This window comes from Canis lupus, chromosome 19 (genome assembly GCF_048164855.1).
Source record: "Canis lupus baileyi chromosome 19, mCanLup2.hap1, whole genome shotgun sequence".
NCBI classification, from domain to species: Eukaryota; Metazoa; Chordata; class Mammalia; order Carnivora; family Canidae; genus Canis; species Canis lupus.
The window spans coordinates 57,123,181-57,148,538 of record NC_132856.1 but is presented as its reverse complement, the minus strand read 5'-3'; the positions used below and the strand labels follow the sequence as shown (position 1 = coordinate 57,148,538).

Sequence of the window (25,358 nt, the reverse complement as noted above, 5' to 3'; positions counted from 1 at the left end):
ACCTTCCACTGACCCCGTCAGGAGATGAGGAGACCCCAAAACAGCTCCTGCGCAACCCACGAGGAGCCGTCTCCCCCGCAACAGGGGCCCCGTCCCGGGGTCTGGCTGGCCGGCGGCCTGCAGGGTGTGTGCAGGGGATTGCGGGGTGGTGGGGACTCACCCAGGGGTACTGGCCTAGGTACCCCCGGCTCTGGCGAGCTCCTGGCTTCCCAGGAGCCTGGTCTAGGGCAGAAGGGACAAGAAGGTCCTGCCGCACGGCACCACCGAGTGAAGGTCTCCGGGCGGCACCACCTTTCTGGGGTCAACCTGGAGGTGCCCCTCATCCACCCCGTAGGCCTTACCCTGAGGATTCCAGATCCTCCGCAAGCCCTCAGGACCCAGCCCTGTTTCGGGGGCCTTGGTGGCTGAGGCCGGGCGGGTGCGGATGGGCCCAGGGACGCGGCCCATCGTGGTGACCAGCGCTGGCCCCTGCCACCCAGACACCGACACCCTCTTTCCCAGGCCCCACAGAGCAACACCGGCGGACTTCGGGGTATCTTCTTTATTCTCCCCTCAACCAGGTGAGACTTTGGGGATGGAAGTGGCGGAAACCTGGGAAGCCGGTGGAAGGAGCCAGCAACTCGTCTCCTCTTTGGTGTCCACAGGAAAAAGCACAGGAGCCTGGAAAGGCCGCCCCGCAGAGCAGCTGGGACCCGAGAGCCGTCACAGTGCCTGGGGGGGCGGCCCCCAGCCTCGCCGTCTTCAGAGCTTGGAGGGGAGCGAGGGGAAGCCTCAGAAGCGGCCCTGCTCTCCCTCCGGGCGGGGCGGCCGGGCCCGGGGCTGGAGCCGTGTGCATGTGCCTCCCGGACACAGGACCCCTCCCCTCTCCCAGCAGGCGCGGCGGGCCTGCGAGGGCCTGAGGGACGTGGCCTGGGCAGTCACTTCCGATCCCCTGGGCGAGCAGAGGCGACACAGGGAGCCACCTGCCCACATGTGTGGCCTGCGGGCGCGGGGACAGCGCAGGCCTCCTCTGCTGGATCTGCGAGGCTCCTCAGCCACACCGACAGCTGGGAAGCCCGCCACTTCCTTCTGCCACCGTCGGCTCGGCCGCTGCCGTCAAGAGTCAGAAGAGTCTGTTCCCTGAAGCCCGGGAGGGGCTGAGCGGGTCCCTCCTGGGGGCAGGTGGGTCAGCGGCGTGACAAGAGGTAGGGGAAGGGGGAGAAGTGGACCCCACGACCACCTCCACGGGCAGATGTCGGACGAGGGGGATGACATGCAGGAGCGCGAGGCTCCCTCTGAGGCTGCCTCCCCTGGAGACTGCGGTGTCCCCTACTGCCCCTCTAACCCCTCGCGGCTGCACCAGAGGCCGACCCCCAGAACAAAGGGAACGCCAAGTACAACGGGCACAGTTTGCTTTTTCTTTCCCTGTTTTGTTTGAAACCTAAGTAAGCAGGTCTGAGAAGACCCCGCGAGCAGCGTCACCCGCCCTGGGGACCGGAGGCCACACCAGCTGGGACAGGCGGGAGCGGGGCTCAGTGTCCACTGCGGGGTATGCGGGCAGCTCCGCGGAAGGCAGAGGGAGAGGCTGGGGTGGGGAGAGGAGGCGCTGGCCTGTCCTGGGCGGGAGGGGCGGGGCGCAGGTGGGATGGCGGACAGGTCACCCGCAGGACCCCGTCACACGGCGGTGCGCGTGGGCGTGCTGGGCTGATTCAGCCGCAGCGTTTTACACAACCAGCCGGCAAAATCCACCTCTTCCACCTCGGACCGCTTGATGAACGTGTGGCTCTGCAAGGAGAGGACAGGTGCGTCAACGACCGGCCGGCAGCGCCTGCAGCAAGGAGGATGGCCGGCGGGCGCGTGGCGCACAGGAAGCCAGAGCCAGAGGCTACCCTGCGCTCGTCGGGCCCAGGTCACTGTCTGGGGGTTGAGCAGCATCCCCGGCCCCATCCCCAGGATGCCAAGAGTGCCCCCATCGTGAAGCCCACAAATGTCTCCAAACATGCACCGCCCCTGCCTGGGGCCCCTGGGGTCGCCCCAGCAAGAGCATCCGATCTGAACAGAAGCCTCCGTGATGCCAGTAAGCTCCTGCTGCTCTGTCTGCTGCGGCAGCCACTGGCCACGTGAGGCTCCCAAGCCCGTGACATATGGCTCCTGTGGCTGAAGAACAGGAGCCTACGTTCTGTTTCGTTTTAAGTCACCGACAGAGTTCCCGTGGGGACAGCAGTGCGCCAGAGGTTCCTGGCCTGAGGCTGGGGGAGTGAGCAATGCTGTCCCCCCAGGGTGTGCAGGGGATGGGCGGGACGGGGGCTTGGGTCCACGGGAGGAGGTCTCGTCCCCCATGAGACTCCCAGGCTTGGGGACGACCAGACGGGGGGGGGGCAGGACTCCATGGCCTGGGGCCGCAGCGGGGCCACTTACAACGTCGGTTTAGGTGGGGCAGAGACTCGGGGGCTCCACGGGGCCCTCAGCATCAAGGACCTTCTCTAGGTCACAGATTTGTATATCACACAATGAACGTGCACCTGTGACGTCACGTGTGGCTCTAACACACAGACTGGAAACTCCCTACAGCTGACAAGACTCTTGAAGAACCAGGACACACCAACCCTTCCCACACGGTGTTCTTGGTGGCGCCCGCAACCAGGAGATGCTGGCTATCCCCGAAACTAAGGGAGGCACTGACGCCGTGACCTCAGGCTGGAGACACGCCAGCGGCGAGGAGCCCGGCACGTGTCCCTGGGGGAGGACTGTCTTTTGCAGAGGCCCCGAGCTGGAGGCTCCCTCCTGGAAAGACCGCGTCCCGACAGTGAATAGGGGCTCTTGTTCTGATGCTCGGACGCCCGGCACCTGTGACTGTCACGGGCACGGTCTCGTGTGGGGAGGCATGTGAAGGGCGGGCTGCCCCGGGCGCAGCAGGGGTGTGGGTGAGGAGAGCTGGCAGTGGAGGGCGCTGAACGTGCCTGGCCCACTGAGGCCACACGTCAACAGGCTTGCAGCCCGCCCCCACCTGCTGGGGAACGGCAGCTCCGACGCCCACCTTGCTCTCAAGGGCATCAGACAGCGTGGACTCACAGGCAGGCTGGTGGGCCCTGGGTCTCCCTGACCTGCGGGGCCCCCGTGCTCGAGGCAGGAGCGGCACAGAGGTCTTAGGGTGCCACCACTCCCAATAACAACCCTGGCCGCAGGCACGGCCAGGGCTGTTCCGTACCAACGGTGCCCCGACTGCTCTAGACCACCCCACTAATGGAGTCAGGACACCACCGGGGCTCTCCAGCTCGACACGCGCTCCAGGAGGCTGAGCCCGCTCGAAGGCTGGCTGCGGTCTGCCCTCCCCCCGAGGTGAGCCAGTGCCCCCCAGGATCACTTACCATGAGCATCTTCAGATCTGCTCGCTCTGCTGGGTTCTTTATTAGGCTGGAGAGGAAGACAGAGAACGAGGGAGACAAGGCAGGGCAGTTAGTCAGCGGCCACAGGAACTTGCATTTTGAGCCGTAATAGGCCAGCCCAGTCCCCGTGCCTGGCCTATCTGGATCTGGACGCAGCAGGGAACAGAATCTGCTCTGTTACTCCTTTGGTGTAAGACTGAGACTCCTGGGGAGGGAAGGGCAAGGGTCGGCAACCAGGACAAGAGGGAAGGGCAAAGGCTGTGGAGACACCCTGGCCGCTGCTCAGTCTGAGGCCTAGAGCCAACCACAGCCATACTGCTAATAAATCCCCCCAACTTGGGAGTGTGTCAAAATAGAACTTTTCCCCTCATAAAAAAGCAGAACTGCCCCTAAAGACAGTTGCTTAAACTGGCCTGAGGACAAACAGTGGCCGTTCAGATGCAAACAAAAACGCAACGGGTAGAAAAACATTTACACAGATGATTGGGTTTCTGCGGCAGCATGCTGGCCAGCGGTTGTGCAAAGGGCCGGTGGTGCCTTCACCGCCAGGAGCAGGTTTGCTGCTGCGTGATGCAGTCCCCAGGCAGCAGCCAGGCTGGCCGACTCCAGCCGTCCTGCCACAGCCACGGTGAGGGGGGCGGCCTTCCTGGTCCTGGGCCTGCTCGCCCCGGGCCCATGCTGATGCATCAAGAACAGCTGGCCACTTGCCAGAACCCGACATGAAAAGCTTGTTTGGACACTGGTGGGTTACAGGGCTGAGGGATTAGGAAACCGGGATGGCTGCTGGTGGAAGGCAAGGCGGGAATGGCATTTCCAAAGATCTGAAATCCTGGTTTGTTCTGGGCTTTGAGGACAAGATGGGGGACAGCAGCTGGACATCACGACTACCCAGGTTCTCAGGTGAGCTCCAGGTGTCCCCCAGTTGCCTCTACCCACCGGCAGTCCCACCGTCGATCCAGCCCGGGACCAAGAAGGAAGTTTGCCTCTGGGTCGGCAGCCGGGGTGTGGGCAACTATCCCAGGAGGCAGGCGGGGCCTCCGATGGCCTGGCACCCTGCCCCGGCCCGCCCCGAGACCGTGTTGGAGGTGGTGGCACCTTACCATTTATTTACAAACTCCTGGAAGTCCTGGGTGAAGACACCATTGGGCAGCTTGGGAGGCGGCTGTGGGAGACAGCAAAGGGGTGGGGGTCAGATGCTCAAGGGCGGTTGGAGAATCACAGGGAGAAGGTGCTTCCTGGCCCTGAACCCATGAGGACAGCACAGCACTTTTTGGGGGCCCTCAGAAGGCAACTTTCCTGGCCCCAGTCCCTTCACCTGGCTAGAGGGGGCACCCCCCACCCCCCACCTTCTGGCAGCTTTGCTGCAGGCCCTGTCACCTGCCTTGCCAACTTGGCTAGGGTCTTCGGGGTTCTATGGAAAGCTCTGGGGGTTTCGGGATCATAGCTGGTTCCAGGAGGAAGGAGAACAGGGCCCAGCCTCACTTTAGGGATGTGTCACACTCTGGGCCACTGTCTCCAGCTGGGGTTCTGGAGCACTGGGGGGTGGGGTGGGGGTGGGGCAGCTAGCTCCAGAAGCGCGAGCAGCCTGGCCCAGTACACATGTGCCAGGGTGGGGACAGCTGTGTGCAGGGTCAGGCCCTTGTCAGGGGAGGCAGTGGGCAGACTGCCCGGTGAAACCCAGAGCCTTCCTCCCATTTGGGGGTGGGAGGTGCCGGCAGGCTCCCCGGGAGGACGTGCTTGCCGGGCCTAGGTGTGGCTGCCAGGTGCAGGGCACGCTGTGTCACCAGAGCCAGCCCGTCCTGTTCTGTCATCACCAGCCCTGCTCTGAGCCGCTCACCTCAACACTGAGCCCCGCACCAAGCCAGTGCCACGGGCAGCCCGGCCGCCCCATTTCTCTGCCCTGATTCCAAAGGGCCACCGCAGGCACTCTTCAGCCCACAGAACCTGTGAGAGGCGGGCTGTGGGGTCAGGGCCCGCTCTGCTTCTTTCCAGCTGCCGCCTGAGGAGGCCGCTCCCATCCTTCAGCTGCAGCTTACTCGTCTGTACAAGTCCCACTAGCTGCTCACACGGAGGGGAGGACGATCTGGTGGGCCGGGCCCTCCGTGCCTCCTTCCCTGAACTTTCCCTGAGGCAGCGGATCACTCGGGACCACATGGGCTCCAAGAAGCTCAGAGAGCTACCAGGTGACAGCTCTGTGGAGGGCTGGCGGGCTGGCTCCGGGGCCACAGCCTTTGGAGGGGGTATGGCAGGAACATCACGTTTGTCTTTACACACTCCGACACACACACACATGCTATATGGGGGCATAAACTCCTCCTGGAGAGTGGGGGACCTAGGCAGTAGGGCGGAAGGCCACGCACTTCGACACCTGATAGAGGTCCCTGTCCCGCCCTCCACCCCTTCCCAAGAGAACCCAGTCCATGTGGAATTCCCTTCCTTCGGGTAAGGAATTTCAAGTTGAAGAGCTTAATCCGCCCGTGTGAAGACGTGCCAGAGGGGCTTCGGGTACGCACCTCGTTCACAATATAGTCCAGCAGCTCAAAGATGGCCATAGCTGGCCGGCTGTCCGTCCCATGACCTGCCAGGGCAGAGACAAAAACAGGGGTGAGGCGGGCGTCGGCCGAGTACCCTTCCCCCCGCGCGGGCCCAAACCAGGGGAGGTGCCCTGGCCGGGCTCCTTGCTATGGAACTTGCTTTCTTGGGAAACCAGATTCTTTCTGAGCCTCCGGTGAATTAAACAAAACAAAACAAAACACCAAAATGAACAGGAGCATTTTTTGAGAAGTCACACATTTGGCACGGTGCTGCTTCCAGGCTGTGCCAAAGTCACAACCCCTGGTTTCTGGCGCACAGGCAGGGTGTGGGGGGTGGTGCTGACCAAGAGCAAGGACGGCAGCGTGACCTTGCAGGGAGCTGCGGGTGAAGCAGCATCAGGCCCCAAATGCTGCCCAGAATGGACGACCGGCTAGGGGAGTTGACCCCTGTCTTTGACCCAGCTGGCCAGGACCAGGTTTGGCAGCTGGACTTTCGCCTTCTGTCCCCTGTCCTGAAATGGGCATGCAGGCCGGGGCTGGGGGAGGTGCTGGCAGGCAAAGGTGGCCTGGCATGGCCCGCCACTCCTCCCTGCTGGGATGGGGCCGCAGCTGAACACCCGTGATGCCATCTGGGAGTTGGTGCTGGGAGGGACGGAGCCAGGGCCCGAGGACACGGATGGGGGTGGGGGTGGGGTTCTCCCCTCAGAGAAAATCAAGACACCCCAGCGATGTGGGTCTGGCACCAGGGAAAGAGGAGCTAGACTTGAAAATACCGTAAATGCAACTATTTGATGGCCTGTGTCCATCAGCGGTGAAGACACATAACACAACACAGTCCACCACACACGGGACTACACGGCCACGGACAAAGGCGAGGCACCCACGCCGCCCGGGGGACGGACCCCGAGCTCATGACACTCAGGGAGGGAACCAGACACAGCAGGCCCCACGGGGTGGGAGTCCACGTGTGTGACACGTCCAGGACAGGCTCCTCCACGGATGGGAAGGGGGTTCATGGGGGCCAGGGAGGAGGGGGAGTGACGACTAACAGGGATGGGGCTTCCTTTTGGGGTGATGAGAACATTCGGGAACTAGACAGCAGTTATGCTGGCACAACCTTGTGAAGATACACAATTCCACTGAATTGTACGCCTTCAACAAGCGAGTCCCGGGGAGCACGAAGTCGGTCTCAATAAAGCTGGTATCAGACAAGCGCAGCCCGACCGCACTCCGCTGCACATTCCTTCAGACTCAACTCCCTTCCTGTCACTTGACTTAAAGAAATCAGAATCCTCAGCGCCGCTTCCTAGTTATGCTGCCCCCGCCATAACCCTTCCCCGCCCCCACCTCCAAGATGGTCAGAGGGTCAGCCTGAACCCCTCTGGTTCAGGGGTCCCCTGGGGAGCCCCCCACCTCCCAGGGGACCACTGCAGGCATGGAGAGTCCTCTGGGAGCCCAGGTGACCCCGGGGCCCCCCAGCCTTCGTCCCCTCTCACACGGTGTGTCGGGACAGGCCACCCAAGGAAATTGAGACAAGTTAGTTTCAGTTTCTGAAAGGCCCGCTCAAACAGCAGAGCGTTAGCTGCAGGGTCCAGGCGGTGGGCATACGGGTGGCTCGCTGGGCGATCCTTACAGGCCATTGTCCACGTTTGAACATTTCTGTGATAAAATGTTGGAAAACCCACCCAACCAGTGGCTCGGCTGAGGAGTTCTCTCCAGAACCGCCCCCACCCCCCCACCCCAGCTGGCCACGACACACGCAGCTGCCTTGAACGGCACCGGTTTGGGGAAGTGTCCCCAGAAGCCTCGGGACCATCTGCGGACTGCTGACCACAGCCAGCGTGACCCAGGGGGACAGGTGGTGCTGAGAGGGGCCAGAGGGGAGGCAGCTGCCACCCTCGGGCACTGCATTCCCCATGTGGGCATCACTGCTTGTCCAAATGCTAAGTTCCAGATTCAGGCCATACCGCTGATGGGGCGTCCAGGGGGTCTCGGCCGTGGTGAGATGCTGTGAGGCTCTCCTTCTATCCCGTCAACCATGGGCCGGCCGAAGATGGCCTCTAGCTCCTTGGCATCTGGTGGCGGGATGGGGTACCTTCCAATGGACAGCTCCACCAGGGACAGGCCCATGCTCCAGATGTCCGACTGCACTGAGTAATGAGTGCCCTGCAACCGCTCTGGCTGTCGGCGAGAAAGAGCAAAGAAATGCCCGGATGGTGGCTGGGACCTGGGGCTTCCATCAGGAGCCCTCACGGGGTCTCTGGCCATCCTGTCACCGACACTGTTCCCTCTGCAGCCCCATCCTGGTCCGTGCCGCCCTCTAGAGACCCAGCAACGGAAAGAAAGCAACTCCATCTTCTCCCTACACCTGCTGTGGGGCAGCGAAGCTCCCAGCCAGCACTGACAACAGCGCTCAACACCCAAATCTTTTGCACTTTTGGAAAAGGATGACCAACCCAGGAAAGACAGCGGGATGCCTCCTTTTCCATAACAGTCAAAAAAACTAACTTCTCAGAGTCCGCTCCTGGGATCACTCAGACGTTTCCTGAGATACCTGAGGGGTAGTCTCTTGGCTCAGAAACTAACTGACCGCTCTCCTGGACCCATCTCTTACTGCTGGCAGAAAGCAACCAGGCATTTCCAGCAAAAACCCTGATCAAGGAGACAACCGCTGCTAGAATTTGGACGGAAAGGAGAAACCCTGCAGAAACACGGTGTATTTGGGAGAACCTCAAGCTTTGCAAAATCTTCTGGAAAACGGAAGTGCTGACAGGACAGGGTAGGGTACAGACGGACTCACAGACATGTAGGACCGAGTTCCCACGAAGGAGTTGGCCATGGAGTCGATGAGCTGGCCGCTCACCCCAAAATCACACAGCTTAATCTCCCCTCGGGAGTTGACGAGGATGTTGGATGGTTTCACGTCTGAGGGCAGAGGCAGCTGCAGGTGAGGGGGGCCCGGCCTGCCTGCCTGCCAGCCCCACTCGACCCCTAGGTGCCCCTACCCAGCTCACCTCGGTGCATGATCTGGTGCTTCTCCCGGAGATACGCCAAACCCCGGAGAACCTGCGGGGGAGCCCCAGGGATGGGTCAGCAGGGCAGCGCCCCAGGCAGACCTGAGAGGCTGCTTGTCTGGCACGAGTTCAGGGAGCCCCCATGTTGAGGGACGGAGCAGGTGAGGTGAGCATAGCGTCCCAGGCCTGCGGGCAGATGCCTGGCTCACCCACCCTCACCTACTGCCCACCTGCCAGGCGGACACTCAGCAGGGACTGGGCCAGCGCCAGGCCCAGGCTCCGGCCCAGGGTCCAGCAGGAGGGCTGGGGGTGTACAACCTAGCTGCCCTGCCCTGAGGGTCACACAAGCCCAACGGGCACTGTCTGTCTAATGCTTCCATGCTGGGTTTACGGTGAGGCCCCGTAAGTGATGACAGCACTGTGGGATACCATGTGGCTGGGACCCTATAGGGGCAGGGAAGTATCATGTGCATTTTACAGAGATGCCCCTTGCCAGCCCCGCAGTTGCAGAGACGGGCATGGGCCACACCACCTGGTTCCAGCGGTTTGTCCAACTCTGGCCACATGTAAGGTGTAAGGGGGCAGGTTAAGGATAAACCCACACAGAGCGCGGGCCCAGGACTGTGCACACAGCCCAGTGTGGCAGTGGCCCGCGGGGGAGCCAGAGCCCGCACACTTACCGCAATGCTGACCTTCCCCAGGATCTCCTCAGGGATTCTCTTGGCTTCCTTCAACACCTGGTCCAGAGAGCCGCCATCCTAGGGTCAGCACAGAAGAGAAAAGGCAAGCCGTGCTGAGCAGTCGGCCAGGCAGGGCCCACAGTGCAGAGAAGGATTCCCAGAGGGACGCAGAACAGCAGGTATGAGAGCGAAGCATTTCCCCAGTTCCCGGTGAGCTGGAGCTCAATTTCCTCCACAGGAAATAGAGGCCAGACCACAGCCAAATGCCCCCCGCTGGCTCAGAGTGGGGCCTCCTTCAGCCCCTGCCACCTCCAGGACCTCGGGAGGGCCCATCCAGTAAGAAGCAACCAGGGTGCCAGCGCGCTCCCCAGGCAGCCCTGCCTTCCGGGAACCCCCGCCGTGACTCAGCTGCCCCTTCCCCAGGTTGCCATGGCAGCAGCAGGCGGAGCAGCGTCACCAGGCTTGCAACCAGAGCAACCGCGGAGGTGCCAGAGCTCGACCGCAGGCTCCTGGGGCCTGGGTTCTACTCCTGCCAGCCTGTGGCAGCCCCGGTGGAACAGAGACGGAGAGCCCGGAGGTGAGGCCTGGAGCTGCCGCTGCCCACTCCCTGCTCCCCTGCCCCCGTCCCTTAGGTCTTGCCCTGTGCTTGTCGCTGTGCACAGGCACGTCCTGCAAAGGACAGGACACATGTCCTCCCCGGCAGCTCCCCACGCCAGGCTTGCCTCAAGTCTACGGGGCACCTTTCAGTCAACTTGGAGATCAAACCCAGGCAGGGGTCCCTGCTGGGTCCTCCAAGACGCTAGGTAGACCCGCGGAGTTCCAACCATGGGCCAACATCTGAACTCACGGCTGGGCAGCTGCAGAGAAGGTGCTTTCTCTACCAGGCTGCTCCAGGCTGCCACAGGAGGGGGTGGGGAAGCCTGAAGGCCCCCGGATGCTGGGACTCCCGTCTCCCAGCCTTGCTCAGTTAAAACGGCCATGGGTGGGAGTTCTAGAAAACCCAACACTCTTTGAAGCTTCTACAACCTGCACATGACTCTCTCAACTACTTCCAGACTAAGAGTGCAAGACCCACAGAGAGGGTGACTGTGCCCGGGAGAAACCCATGGGACCAGGTATCCTGGCTCAGCCCAGTTCTGCCTGCAGGACCAGGGGGAGTTCCTTCTACCCTTCCTGTTTTTTGCTCAAAATGTCAAGCAACCTTTAAAGAATACAAACAAATTCTTTGAAGACTATAACCCTGCCTCCCAACACAGCTCCTCTCGTTCTGAACCTTCATGGAGCTGTGGTAGGTTTATAAACCAGGACGTCGGGGGAGAACGTCCCCAGAGAGGCCAGGGCAGGCCAGGCCCCGCGTGGGAACCTCGCCAGTTAGCTGAAACGCCCGGTGGGCGGACAGTTCTGTTCTCTCTATGGCTGCTCTGCCCCCTGCACCACTCCTGCCAACCACAGATGTCCCCAGACATGGCCCAGTGTCCCCTGGGGTAGGATCATTTCCGGATGAGACCCCCTGGTCCACATGAGGAAGAGTGTAAATTGCTCAAGTCACGCTGACAGGAAGTGGTGCAGAAGATAGCACCACTGGGTCCCTCTGACCCCAAATCTCACGCTGTGCGGACTGTCACACACTTTCATTTTGTGTATGTGCTCTAAATATTCTGGAAATTGCACTTTGACGTAAGTGGTATATGAGTATCTTTTTATAAAAAACTCAGCTCTAGGGGCACCTGGGTGGCTCAAGTGGTTAAGCGTCCGACTCTCAGTTTTGGCTCAGGTCATGCTCTCGGGGTCCTGATATCGAGCCTCTTGTTGGGCTCTGCTCAGCATGGAGTCTGCTTGAGACTCTCCCTTTGCCCGTCCCCCGCTCACGCCCGTGCTCTCTCTCTCCCAGCAGTTCTTTCTGCCTCCCCTGAAGTGTGACTTCCAGATCCTTCTATGTATTTGCATGGGCATCCACATGCACAGGGAAATATACACGGGAGTTTAAAAATTGTATCTAAGTGGGTTCACGTTATGCATATTTTCTCCTTGGGGATTTTTCTTCCTCTGCCAAGTGGCCAGGTAGGGTTCTTACCTCTCCCTCACTGGCGGACGTGTGACTTTTCACTATTGTACAAGGGAGCACATGCTTCAGATGGGACTGGACTCCAGAAAACACCAAGAGGTGCTTCTGAACAGTCAGTAAGCTGCCCCCTGGGACACCCACTACCCACTGTCTGCGGGGTCCATGCCAGGAGTCGCCCCAGTGACAGCCCCTTGCCCTTGGGAAACCACCAGCCCGCTGTCTCTAAGCCCCAGGCACCAACGTGTACTGGCCAGGTGCATTCACCCCCCCTAGGTTCCATCTGCGCTGCCCACCGCCAACTAGGGGTCTTCCCTGGCAAGCGGAGCTGGAGTCTACCCAGGCGGAAATGAGAGCCGATTCACACCCAACCCCATGTGGAGATAAGCCTTCCCCTCTGCTCACTGCTCTAGGTGTCACCGGAAGATTGGCTCCCTGCACCCCCATCCTGGCCCCGGGAAGCAGGCACCACCACCCTCAGCTCTACGGGGTTGGGGCTGGGGGAGGGAGAACCTTGTCCCAAGTCATGCTGTTAGGAGGTGAGTGGTGCAGTGGACACCTGACCCCATCCCCCAACAGGGCACGTGAATGAACAATGTAGAAGTGTGTCCCGCAAACACGGGAATGCCCGGGGGATGAGGCGTGGCGTTGGAGCAGATTACATGACCTGAAAATATCATGGAGGATGGTGGGGTGCGGGCCGCCTCCCCCTCCCATTACTTAACATCGTTTTGCTGTCCTCAGCCCTTCCTTGCCCAAAGAGCAGGCTCATCCCCAAGTCTAGAACAGCGGCCTCCAAGCCCCGCGCACGGGGAGCCGTCTCTGCGGCGGCGTGGAGCACACACCTCACCTGATTCTGTCTTTTCATGATGCGCCGTCTGCTCGCTCCGTGGCCCTCCCACACCCGACACAAGAGCAACCCAAAAACCCCAACTAGGAATCTGTAGAGAATGAGCACCATCAACAACTGGGGCCACTGGGCACTCCTCGTGCTGTGGGGTGCAGATGCGTCGTGCAGAAAACCTCACTTCATGCTCCCCGAGACGAGAAGCAGGAGAAGGCGGCCAGCTGTGACACTACTCCTCTCGTGCAAGAGAAGGGGCCGCTCCGAACTCCTCCTGCCATCAGGGAGAACAGGGAGAGGACCCAGACGGCTCGCCTTAGACCACAAAGTGACTCCCTGTCCTTTCTCGCCCCAGGTTCTCGTGGCAGTAACTGCCCGCAGGTTGGCGGATTCAGGGTCTGACCTCTCCCGCTCCCTCTGTAGCAGAGGATGGTCTGAGGCAGGGCACTGTGGGGCGGGAGGCCAGGTAGGGGCGGAGCGGGAGGGCGGGAAGCACCTTCTCTGGGGCTCCCCGTTACACCACGCGGCCTTACACCACGCGGCTGTCACGATGTCTCACGGGCACTTGCTCAAATTCACTTCCTGCCTCTGTTACAAAATTGTCAGAGGGGACAGTGCCGCGCCTACGAGGCATAACCGAAGCTGCGAGCATAAGGCCACAGCATCCTGGTTTTGCAAGGGCCCCAATGGGCCTGGGGCCTGGATGGCCAGGCGGCAGGCCGCCCCGTACCTGATGAATCAGGCTCAGCACAGGGTCGGCAGCATTTCCTCCCAGGGCGCTCAGCTCTGACCACTTCTGCTTTTGTTACACCGGATCCCACCCATTTCTGAGGTTCAAGACCAGTTTCTTAACAAGGGGGCTCATCAGAACCAACCGTGGTAGTCTGAGACAAGATCGGCTCCTGTGTTCCACCCCGGAGCTTCTGATTCCATGGACCCGAGCTGGGGCGCAAGTTGGGTCTTGCCTTCAACAGAGCGACCAGATCACTGCCCTCCCTTCAGAGCCATCAAAGTCTTAACCACGCATACCCTCGGGCCCAGCAATTACGCCTTCGGGACCCTAGCTCATCTCCTGCCCCAGGACACTCGGGACCCTAGCCCACCTCCGCCCCAGAACATTCCTCACACTGTCACTCCCAACAGGCTGTAAACAACCTGTGTCCACCGAGAGAGTGTTTGATAAAGTACCTTATGGGCACATGCCATGGCCAGAACACAAACAGTGGGGAAAATGAAGCCGGCTCCCCACGTGCCAGCAGGCAACAGCTTCCACCACCTATCTGGGGGAGGCCAGGTTGGAAGGAGGGGAACGTCTCGTGCTTTGAAGACCAAGGGATGTAGGCGCATGTGTGCTTGCAGGGCATGGAGTGTCTCCAGAAGGACCCCTTGGAAATAAGCGTGCTGTGCGTCTGAGGACGTGGGCTTGGAGGGGATGGGCAGGGAGCCCCCTACCAGCCCGGGGCACGGCGCACTCACCATATGCTCCATGCAGATGCTGATCTCGCCGTCGCTGTAGAAGGCCCCGTAGAAGCCCACGATGTACGGGGAGTTACACTCGTGCAGCACCTGCAGCTCGCGGATGATCTGGTTCCGGATGGCCGGCTTGATTTCCAGGTGGATCAGCTGCGAGGGAGAGGAAAGGGAGGGGCTCACAACCAGGCCGCTTGCTGCGGGCACCAGGAAGGAGGGGGCTTTGGCCCCTGCCCTTGATGTGCTCAAGACAGCAACCAAAACTAAGTAATCGCCTCCTAAGCATTTACCTAGAGAACAAAAAAGACATGTCTACACACAAACTTGCACACCAGTGTTCACGGAGCAGGACTCACGACTGCCAAGGTGTGGAGACCACCAAGTGTCTACCCACAGGTGAACAGATACACAGGCACCCTACTCTGCCAGGAACGGGTGAGGCGCCCACACGTGCTGCCCTGAGGATGGACCCTGAACACAGGACACTCAGGGAGGGAACCAGACACAGAGGCCCGCGATACGAGAGTCCACATGTGTGACACGTCCAGGACAGGCTCATCCACGGGCAGGGAAGGGACTTGCGGGGCCAGGGGTGACTGCTGATGGGGATGGGGTTGCGTTTTAGGGAGATGGAAGGTTCTAAAATAGATGGTAGTGACGGCTGCACAGCTATGTGAATATACTACTCACTGAATTACATATATTTAAAGGGGTAAGGGAGGTATGGAAGGTAGGGCCAAAAAAATACGTATGCACAAAGGGTATGTTCACCAGATCTCAACAAAGCTTTTTTTTTTTTTTTTTTTTTTTTCCCAACAAAGCTGTTTTAAAACAAACCTCAATGGAACAAACATTTTCACTTAGCTGCCAGGGAGCTCCGATAACAGAATTCTCTTCCCACCCAACTATACAAAGCACCACACCAGCGATGCCCATGACCTCGGGCCCTCTCAGCCAGGGGCCTGCTGCTGGAGCCCTTATCCTTCCAGGCCAGAGAGGACACAGAGGGAACCTCAGGCCGCCACCCAAGGAGGATCCTAGCTCTCCTTTCACCGGAGTTCAAGTTGGCAGAGGGGATGGTCACCTGCAGCAACAGTGAGAAACCAAACGACTGGAGAGATGCAGGACAGCTGACAGAGTGCCAAGAGCAATACCCAACAGGAAAGAGTTGAGACCGTGGCTCCATGTCCTGGCCACTTAGAATCTCAGCTGCTCCGACCATTGCAACTGAACAGGAAAAAAGTGATTTCCACCTGCCTGTCGGATCCAGGGTGTCTGAACCTGTCGCCATAGATCCTACAGACATTTCATCAGAACCCTGTGATGGGGAAAGGGTGTAGGAGGGGCTGCGTGCCTAGAGGGACAGGTGGGAGTCGGCCAGACAGATGTGGTGGGGGTGGGGGTTCTGGACAGGGAAACAAATAGCTGACTGAGGGCACAAAGGGGTGAGTACCAAGTTCAGGCGGGGGGCTCCCAGGCTCATGCTCACAACCCCGGCCACCTTAAAAAGTGCAGTAGGTCTAGTGCGACAGTGCCTGGGGCTCCTTGGATTCCTTAGCAAAGGCTCCTGCCTCTACCTGCCAAGGCGAGCTCTGGCCACGGGCTCCAGGCACCGCACACCCCTATGGCCATGCCGGTACAATGGCCTCTCCTCTGGTGGGACACACCTGTGACGTGATGCCCAACAGGCACACACAGGAGATGCTAGGTCCAAAGATGAAGTGCTGCTGTCCATGCGGAAAGCAGAAGGTCTGCTCCCAAAAGCTCAGAAGAAGAACTTGTGGAGCCTGATGGATGGCAATGTAGGGTGTGAAGGCCAACACCAGCCAACAGAAATACAATCAGGTCTTGTGTTTAATTTTAAATCCTCTAGTTGCTGCATTACAAATGTACAAGGAAACAGGGGAAATGATTTTTTCATGTGTTTTAGCTCAATGAGATATATTACACAATTACGGTTTCAACATGTAATCCGTATAAAAATATTCATGAGATTTTCCCATACTGAGCCTTTGAAATTTGGCATCATGTTTCTCTGCACGAACAGCACACCTCAGCTGGACTGACCACATCTCAAGGGCTCCGTGCACATGGCTGACCAGGGCAGCTGCCGTGAACAGTACAGCTCTTAACCAGGAACTTCACAGGAGCCACAGCCGAGCTGGGGAGCGAGAATCCCCCCAGGCTCCGCAGAAGAGGAAGGGGTGGAGAGGAGTGGGCTGGGCAGAACTGGACAGAAACCCAGAGGTCATGGGAGCCCAGAGATGGGGCCTTTCATGTGACGTAAGGCCACAGAAATCTGAGGCTTTCTGGAAAGATGCAGTAGAGAAGACGCGGGGACTCACGGGCCCATTCTTTCTGGGCTTGTGGAGGGAGCCTTCCAGATCACCAAGGAGCCTCCTTGAGAGGACATGGAGAAGAAAAGACAGGCATGGGAAGCAAGGGGCATGTTTCTGAGCATGCGTGTTCACGCTTCACCCTGATGAAAGATCTGGAGGGGACAGAATAGTTGTCCCCACGGCACTGATGGGCAGGTTAAGGTCCCAAGAGGCTCAATCCTGTTCTTAGGGGGGCACATGGCTGGTGAGTGGTCAAGTCTGCATCAGGGCCAGGCTCCCAGAACACCAAAACCCAAGCTTCCTCCATGTCACCACCCTGGGGTCACGCAAACTCCTTGGAGCTGGTTACAAAGGGATGGCACAAAGCATTCAAACCCCACATCAAGTCCATCTAGGAGATGCCTGGGTGGCTCTGCGGTTGGGCGCCTGACTTCGGCTCAGGGTATGATCCTGGAGTCCTGGGATCGAGTCCCACATTGGGCTCCCTGCATGGAGCCTGCTTCTCCCCCTGCCTGTGTCTCTGCCCCTCTCTCTGTGTCTTTCATGAATAAATAAATAAAATCTTAAAAAAAAAAGGCCCATCTAGCAGTTTAAGGGGATTTCTCCTACAAAATTGCAGGTGGGAGGAGTGCGGGGAATACAAACTAGAAAAAGGGAAATAAAATCTGAAGGTGAAATGCTGACAGCTCCCATCAAGTCCGAGTAAACTGCAAAGGAGAGACACGAGAGGGTTCAAACCCACTTCAGACGCCGACCCAACCTGCCTGTTTTCTCATGTTTAAAATGGAGCTGAAGCCACAACGTGACACTGGCTCTGACACAGAGCAATCGCGTGAAGGATGGCAGCCAGAAGCACGACACGGCTTTGCACAGGTCACACGACCTCCATCGTAGAGGCAGGCGCTCAAGGCCGGCACAAACCGGAGGCCCAAACTCCCTCCTCTCCAGGAAGGCACATGTGTAACAAACATGCTAAATTCATCATACATCTCTCTTGGCCCAGGTAATGCTGCTTGGGCTCTCAGAAGGACACAGGCAGAGTCCGAACGCCACGCTCAAGTCATGGAAACATTTACAATCAAGTGTGATTATAAAAATCGAGACCGGTTCACTTGGGGCTTACATAACTGGCGTCCGTGCTCTCCCTACAGCTCATTCGGGTTAAGAAAATCCTCTGCTGATGGAAGGGGCTGTCAGGATGCTGGCGACAAAGGGTGCCGGCCCCCAGAAAAGGACCACCTCAGCCCCCAACCTCCAGCCTGCAGGCAGGCTGTATTTGGAGATCTGATAAGCTTATGCACTAGGAAAGCACGGAATCCATACCCTGCACCTGGGAATGCAGGATCCCTCCAGGGGACTAGGAAGCCAGTTTCGCAAAAACCACTTTGCCACGTTAATTTCCCATCTGTGTCCACATCTATGGCCTCGTGGGGGAACTGGCATTCCAGATGGAAGGTAGGCAGCCCCTGACCCCCGTGGACCAGCCCGAGGCCCCTGGGCTATCACAAAGACACAGCCCTGAGCAGCACGATGGCCAGGCGGCCAGCCTTCTTGGTCAGTGTTGTCCACCAAATGCTCGTGGGCATGGGTCTGTCCCACACGCAGACCCACACTGTGCCAGGCATGTGGCCACTCAGGGCACACACGAGGGTGCTTAGCATCCACGGAGAACAAACCTGGGGGTCCTTCTCCCCAGTACCTCGGACCTACTCTCTTTTAGCTCTTTATTGTGAGGGCTTGTGGAAGTATGGGAAAGCTGTAAAACCGGCAGTGTCCCGTGCAGCCTCCACCCGCTGCCCGACGGCGGAGTCTCACCCACCTGAAGGACAGTGTGAAAACCTGGAGACTCACGTCGGGGCTGCATCGCAACTGGGTGGCAGGACTAGCCTAGGGCCCCGGGTTTAAACTCCCAAAGTTGACCTCAAAGGCTCCCACATCGCTGTGGAGCAGCCCTCGGAGTCACACAAGGCACGCTGGCGCCCCCCGGGTGAAGGCTCAGCTGGGTGGGGACACTCCTAGGTCCCTGATGCCAAATTGAGCCAGTGCTCTGCTTGCAGCCTCCCCCCGCCCCCGCTCCCCCCCCCCCCCCCCACTGAATCTCATGCCTGCCTGGTTATTCCCTATTTGCGGGGTGACGCCAGACCAGAGATTTCTGGGGCACCTCCGATTTAGGAAAAGCTGCCTGTCAGAAGGGGACACAACCAGGTCCCAGGAGGGAAGGCACTGCAGCGCTAAGTCCTGGTGGAGAGCGAGCGCGGCACTCCCAGGAAAGGCAGGGCAGCGCACGCCACCTGGGCATGGGGCGGCCGCGTTTCTGAGAACACAAAGTGGAACTCCAGGAGGATGGGCTTCCAGAAAGAGGTGGCTTTCTATGCCTGAGAGAACATGCCTGTATGAGCTGAATAACTAGTCACACAACGTCCCCTGATTATGTGGGGAGGGGCCACTATCCCCAAGGGTCACATCTTCCTCCTCCCTGCCCCTACATCTCACAGGGAGGATTCTTGACCACTTAGCTGGGAGCCCAAAGGGGGAGCCAGTCTGAAACACTCTGGACATTTCTGAGAATGGAAGTTTAAGACCTGAAAGGCAGAAGTCAGTAACTGAAGGGAAGAGCTGCTCGAGGTGGGCGGGCACTGCTGTGTGTCCTAGCCAGACACCGGCTCTTCCTGAGGACGGGGTGAGTGCCTGAGCCCTCCAAGCCCAGGAGCCAATCAGAAAGCACAGGCCTGCACCTTTCAAACCCCTCTCCTATTTCCAGGGGACCTGCCCCACCACACACCGCCGTGCAGCGCAAGGATGAAGTGCACGCCCTCGCTGACCACCTCTCACCTTTCTCGCCATGATGAGGCCAGAAGGTCTGTGCTGGACCTTGGTGACCACCCCGCCGTTCCCGGCTCCCAGCTCTGAGATCCGTTCGAAGTCGTCATCCTTGAGTTCCCCGACCTTGGCCTTCTGGGTGAGGAAGGCTTCCAGTCGCTTCTTCTGCTGCTCATCAAGTTCTAGCTCTGCTAGCTTCTTCTGGAGGTCCACCAAGTTTGCTCTGCAAAGACCCCAAGGGCAAAGGCTAGTAAGGAATGTGCAGGCTATGGGAAAGATGACGGGCCCAGCCGAGCTTATGGTGAGGCCACCGCAGGCTGGGCCCCAGATGTGTGGCTGGAAGGACATGGGAATGCATCAGACCTGAGTCCTATGCTGAGGACATCACCCCTTTCCTCAGGACCAGCTCTGGTTCAGTGATCCTAGTCGCAGACCCAGGAGCCCTCGTTCCTGACATAAGCACTCCTGATCATAACCGAAGGAGATGCAGGAACAGGGGTGGCAGAGCCAAGGGTCAGGTGAGGAAAGGCTTAGGCTGGGACAGAGGAGCCAACTTGTTCTGAGCGGTCTCAGAGCCAAGAGCAAAAACCACAGGCAGAAGACAGAAGTTGCAGGATGAGTGCCTTTAATGTACACAGATGACACATGGGCACTTGAGGGGAAATGAAGAGGGGCACGAAGTAAACAGTGCAGATGTTTCCAGGGCATGCTGCTCAGGCAGCATGCTGTTATGCTACTATTCTAAACATTATGCATTTATATGCACAAACATTCCTGGAGCTGGTCATTTAAAAAACCAACCAGGAGGGGATCCCTGGGTGGCACAGCGGTTTAGCGCCTGCCTTTGGCCCAGGGCGTGATCCTGGAGACCCGGGATCGAAATCCACGTCGGGCTCCCGGTGCATGGAGCCAGCTTCTCCCTCTGCCTATGTCTCTGCTTCTCTTTCTATCATAAATAAATAAAAATTAAAAAAAAAAAAAAAAAAAAAAAAAAAACCAACCAGGAGAGCCGGGGTGGCACAGTCAGTTGAACATCTGATTCTTGGTTTCAGCTCATGTCATGATCTTGGGGTTGTGAGACCAGGCCCCGTAGGGGTTCCATGCTCAGTGCAGTGTCTGCTTGGGGTTCTCGCTCCCTCTCTCTGCTTCTTTCTCCCTCCCCTCCAGCCTCCTGACCCTCCAACCTCATGCACATTCTCCCTTGCAAATAAATACCGCCCCCCCCCAAAAAAAAAACCCAAAACCAACCATGTACACTGTACTTCACCAGGTGATTTGAGGGATTTTTCCAAGGAATTTTGACAATAAGCTATTTTCACTAATGCCTTGATTTTGAACCAAATCCTGGAGTCAAAAGCAGCTCCCGGTAACAGGTGGGCAACATTAGCTCAATGCACACAGGACTAACCCAGTGCTGCCCAAAAGAAATAGAATAAAAGTCATGTGTGCAACTTTTTAAAACATGTGTGCAATTAATTTTTTTCTACACACATTATAAAAGATGTGTCAGGTGAAATTAATTTTAACATACTCAATTTCACCCACCAAAAATATAAATTTCAACATGAAATCAACGTAACCAAATTAATAAACACTTTCTTCTATTTTTTTTTTTTTCATATAAAGGCTACAGAATCTGAAACGCATATTGCACTCACAGGTCCCCTGAATTTGGACAAGCCACATTCTGAGTGCTGGTGGTGGGTGACGGGACCAGACGGGGTGGGCAGCTAAGAAACATCTCTAAAGGACTGTGAGTGATTTCTGAGGGCATTTAAGCCAAGGCCGACTCCCAACCTGGGGGAGACCTGCTGGGGAGAACTGGAAGAATGGAACTCTCTCAGACACCTTTCGATCCTCAAATTTGACCATAACTAGCCTAGAACTTAGAGGCTTGAGCAAGGGGCACAGGCTGGATACAAGATGACCTGTGGCTGGCGGAGGGAAGTCATCTGAGCTGGTATAGCAAAGCTACTAGAAGGCAGGGAGCCAGGTGCCACTTCCTGAGCACATATCAGGGCTTTACAAACACCACCTTGTTTCATTCTCAAGATCCTTCTGGGAGGTATGTACCTTGTAGTCCCAGCCCATGCAGGAGGGAACAGGCTCAGAGAGGTTAAGTAACTTGCCCGTGGGCTACAAAGCAAGGAAGTGGCAGTGCCTGGAATCAAACCTGCATCCTTCCTGATTCCAAAGCCCTGTTCACTGTAGCAATTCGCTGAGCCAGGACCGTGGGCCTACTAGGTGCTCCCTGAATGCCTGGTTAACAAAGACCTGATGAGGAAGGGATGGAGGACGGAAGAAGGAAGGCGAAGGAATGAATGTACATGACACGCTTCCGTCCTGAAGGGTTGAAGAGGCAGTTTTTGAGGCCAGACTCTGCAAAAGTCGTCTTCACACTGCCCTGTGATATCTAAGATGCATTCTACAGTCAGCTGATTAATCCACTTTAAATTTAATAGCAACTCAGCTGTGGTTATTAAAAAAAAAAAAAAAAAAAAAACCAACACCCTAGAATCCTAATGGCTGGTTTTCTCTGCCGGGGGTTCTAGAAGGAATGGAAATCAGAAGCCATGGAAGAGAAAAGGGGAGAGAATGAAGAAGGTGCTCTCCTGTGATTAGAATAGGCAGCTGACCTTTGAATATAAGGAACACGTCCCCACATTAAGCCACATGCTCAGAGACAGAAAAAGGTGTCAGGTCACACACAGGCATCAAGACTCTCACCCAGGACACAGGGGCCAAGCCCCCCAAGACACAACATACATGCTCTTCAGCATCACAGCAAATAGATCCCAGCCAGAAGCCTCAGGATCAGTCCTGCTCCTCTGGAGCGTGGGGAACAGGAGTGCGGAGGTCACTGGGACTGGCTCTGGGGCCAAGGGGTCACTCTCGCTGGACCTGGCCAGCACGTACCCCTCCCACAATATGATTCTGCTATCTTGAGACCCCACCCCGGATGCTCCTTTCTGCCCCTTTCCACAAGTCCTCCAGTTCGCTTAGGTGCCTACATGGCTCCAGCCCCAGAGGCTCCCTCTCCCCTCCCCACCAGGATCCTGCAGTTGACCTCACTACTCTGGGGCCTCACCTTGCCCTGTCCCCTTAGAGACACTTCCACCAGTCTTCTCCCCTCAGGGCCTCCTGGCTCATCTTACCCTTCGGGGAGCCCTCAACTGCCCTCTCCTGGAGGGACCCCTCCCCCTCCATTCCTCTCCTCTCAGGAACCCCTTCACCCCATTCTTTGGTAAGCAAGGACCTCCATCCACCCTCTACCTCACTATTCAGGGGCCTCCTCCTACCTTTTCCCTGCAGGAACCTCTCCATGTCTTGATTCACCACTAAGACTCCTCCCCCCCATCCTCTCTGGTCAGGAACCCTCCCTCAACTCCACTTCACTCCTTGAGACCCCCATACCCCATCTTTTTCACTCAGGGACCCTCTCCCCAAGACCACACCACTCAAGGACGCCTTCTCCTGACCTCAGCCCTCAGGGCCCCCACCCCATCCTCTCCACTCAGGGGCTCCCTGCAATGACTTCACCACTCAGGGCCCCCACCCCATCCTCTCCACTCAGGGACCCCCTGCACTCACCTCACCACTCAGAGCCCCCACCCCATCCCCTCCACTCAGGGACTCCCTGCACCCCCCTCACCACTCAGGGCCCCCACCCCATCCTCTCCACTCAGGGGCTCCCTGCAATGACTTCACCACTCAGGGCCCCCACCCCATCCTCTCCACTCAGGGACCCCCTGCACCCCCCTCACCACTCAGGGACCCCCTGCACTGACCTCAACACTCAGGGACTCCCTGAGCACTCAGGGCCCCAACCCCATCCCCTCCACTCAGGGACCCCCTGCCCTGATCTCACCACTCAGGGACCCCCTGCCCTGACCTCGGCACTCAGGGCCCCCGCCCCATCCCCTCCACTCAGGAGCCCCCTGCACCCCCCTCAGCACTCACTGCATCTTCTCCTCTCAGGTGTCCCCCTCCGACCGACCTCATTACTCAGGCACCCCCTCCCCTTCCTCACCCCGGCCAAGCCCGGCCCACTCACTCGGAGGCGCCCTCGCTGGTGGGGGACGGGCCCTCGGCGATGGCGGGGTTGATAGTGAGCGCCGGCAGCACCGGCTTCCTCCGGGCCAGCATCGGGGCTCCGCGGGCCGGCGGCGGCGGCACCTCTAGCCGGGGCCCATAGGGGGCGGGCCGGGAGCGGGCGGCGCCGACGCGAGCCCGGGGCTGCGGCTGCGGCCTAGGCGGGCGCCGGGGCGGCGAACGGAGGCGTCGCTGCGGACCGGGCCGAGGGGCGCCGAGGGGCTCCGGGGCTGAGGCCGAGGAGCCGCCGCCGCAGCCGAGGAGGCCCGTCCGAGGCTGACGCTGCAGCCGGAGCCCGGGAGGCCGAAGGCAGGGAGGGGGAGCGACGAGATCGCGGGCCGGCCTCTCGCGAGAGCCAGCGCCGGGAGCCGCGAGGCCCCGCCCCTCACCGCGGCGCGTGCGCACCAGTCGGAGGCCGCCTTCCTGTGGGGAAAGGGGCGGAGACCTACGGAGGCGGGGCCGGGAGCATGCGCACTCGCTCGCTTCCCCACTGCGCGTTTGCGCATGCGTCTGGGGCTCTGGGCGGAGGCGCAGGGGAGGCGGAGCCAGAGGGAGGACACTTAGGGGCTGATGAGAGCGGGCAGGTGCGCGGGGCTGCGGCTGGACCGTTGTGAGCCTCGTGGGTGCTCGGCTGGGGTGCATGAGCCAGGAAAGGCCCCCAAAGCTGTGGGAGACCACCCAGAGTCAACTTAAGTCTTTTTGTCACTTATGGGCATGCAGCCCCCACCCCCATGTCAATTACCCAATTCTTTCATAAAAGAAAGTTCATTTCAAAAAATAAATATATTTTAAATTGTGGTAAATACGTATGACATAAAATTTACTGCTGGGGACTTCTGGGTGGCCCAGCGGTTGAATGTCTGCCGCTGGCTCAGGGCGTGACCCCGGGGTCTTGGGATCGAGTCCTGCATCGGGCTCCCTGCGTGGAGCTTGCTTCTCCCTCTGCCTGTGTCTCTGCAGCTCTGGGTCTCTCGTGAATATATTAATAAAATATTTAAAAATAAATAAATAAATAAATAAATAAATAAATAAATAAATAAATAAATAAATAAAACTTACCGCTTAATATTCTATGTGCACAGCTCAGCGGCACGGAGCACACTCACATCATCGTGCAAGCACTTCCACCACCGTCTCCAGAACCTTCCACCTCCCCACATGGAGACCCTGTCCCCAGGAAGCCCTGACTCCCCACCCCTGGCTCACACCTTCTCCTCTCTGTCTCTGTGGACAGGACTTCTCTGGGGACCTCAAATAATTGGAGTGATCCTGTTAAAAAAAGAAACAACAGGCCCAAAATGAATTCACTCAGCATTAAGTCCCATGTTGGAAAAACAAGACTTAATACCTAACCCAACTGCAGTTTTAGCCTCTCCCAAGAATGTGACCTTTAACTAGTTGATCTGGAATTATCTGGTCGTCCCCAGTGAGGTAATCTACTTGATGGACCCCCCCAACCACCACCACTGACCCCTGCCTGAAACAGTTCACTCTTTGCTAGAAACTTCCTTTTTCTGCCTGCTTCTGCCTATAAAAGCCTTCCTTTTGTACAGCTTCTCAGAGTTCCTTTCTCCCTGCTAAAATGGGATGCTGCTCATTTCTTTAATCATTAAAAGAAGCCAATTAGATCTTACATTTACTCAGTTGAATTTTTTTTTTAACAATAGGATGTTCTTTTGTACCTGCCTGATTTCACCAAGCGTAGTGTCCTCAAGCTTCATCCACATTTTAGCAGGTATCGGAATTTCCTTCCTTTTTAAGGCTGAGTAATATTTCGTTGTGTGGATGGGCCACATTTTGTTTATCCTGTCATCTGTTGTTGGGTCTTTGAGTTTTCCGAGCTTCTGGCTGTCATGTACTGCCACTATGAATACAGTGCACAAGTATCTGTTCAAGTCCCTGCTTCTAATTCTTTTGGGTATCTACTCAGAAGTGGAACTGCTGGGTCATATGGTAATTCTATGTTTAATTTTTTGAGGAATCAGCATACTGTTTCCCATAGCAGGTACGCCATTTTATGAGAAAGGACACTTTAACACCAATTGGGGAAAAAATAAAAAAAGGAAGTACATAGCACAGAATAAAGAAGTCATTTAAATAGGAAAAAAGTTGACTTCATAAGAAACTCACCAACCACA

General features: G+C 57.9%; 1 protein-coding gene across 1 annotated transcript; it reads right to left on the bottom strand.

Annotated features, from left to right (window-relative positions):
* Positions 1 to 526: 526 nt before the first annotated feature.
* Positions 527 to 23,358, bottom strand: MAP2K2 (mitogen-activated protein kinase kinase 2). Its single transcript, XM_072787808.1, has 11 exons — positions 23,183 to 23,358; positions 19,141 to 19,351; positions 13,976 to 14,122; positions 9,594 to 9,671; positions 8,914 to 8,965; positions 8,700 to 8,824; positions 7,867 to 8,080; positions 5,879 to 5,943; positions 4,466 to 4,527; positions 3,348 to 3,393; positions 527 to 1,764 (listed from the first exon to the last, which is right to left on the bottom strand). The coding sequence occupies exons 1-11, from the start codon at positions 23,272 to 23,274 to the stop codon at positions 1,654 to 1,656; spliced, it is 1,203 nt and encodes a 400-aa protein (XP_072643909.1). The 5' UTR covers positions 23,275 to 23,358; the 3' UTR covers positions 527 to 1,653.
* Positions 23,359 to 25,358: the final 2,000 nt, after the last annotated feature.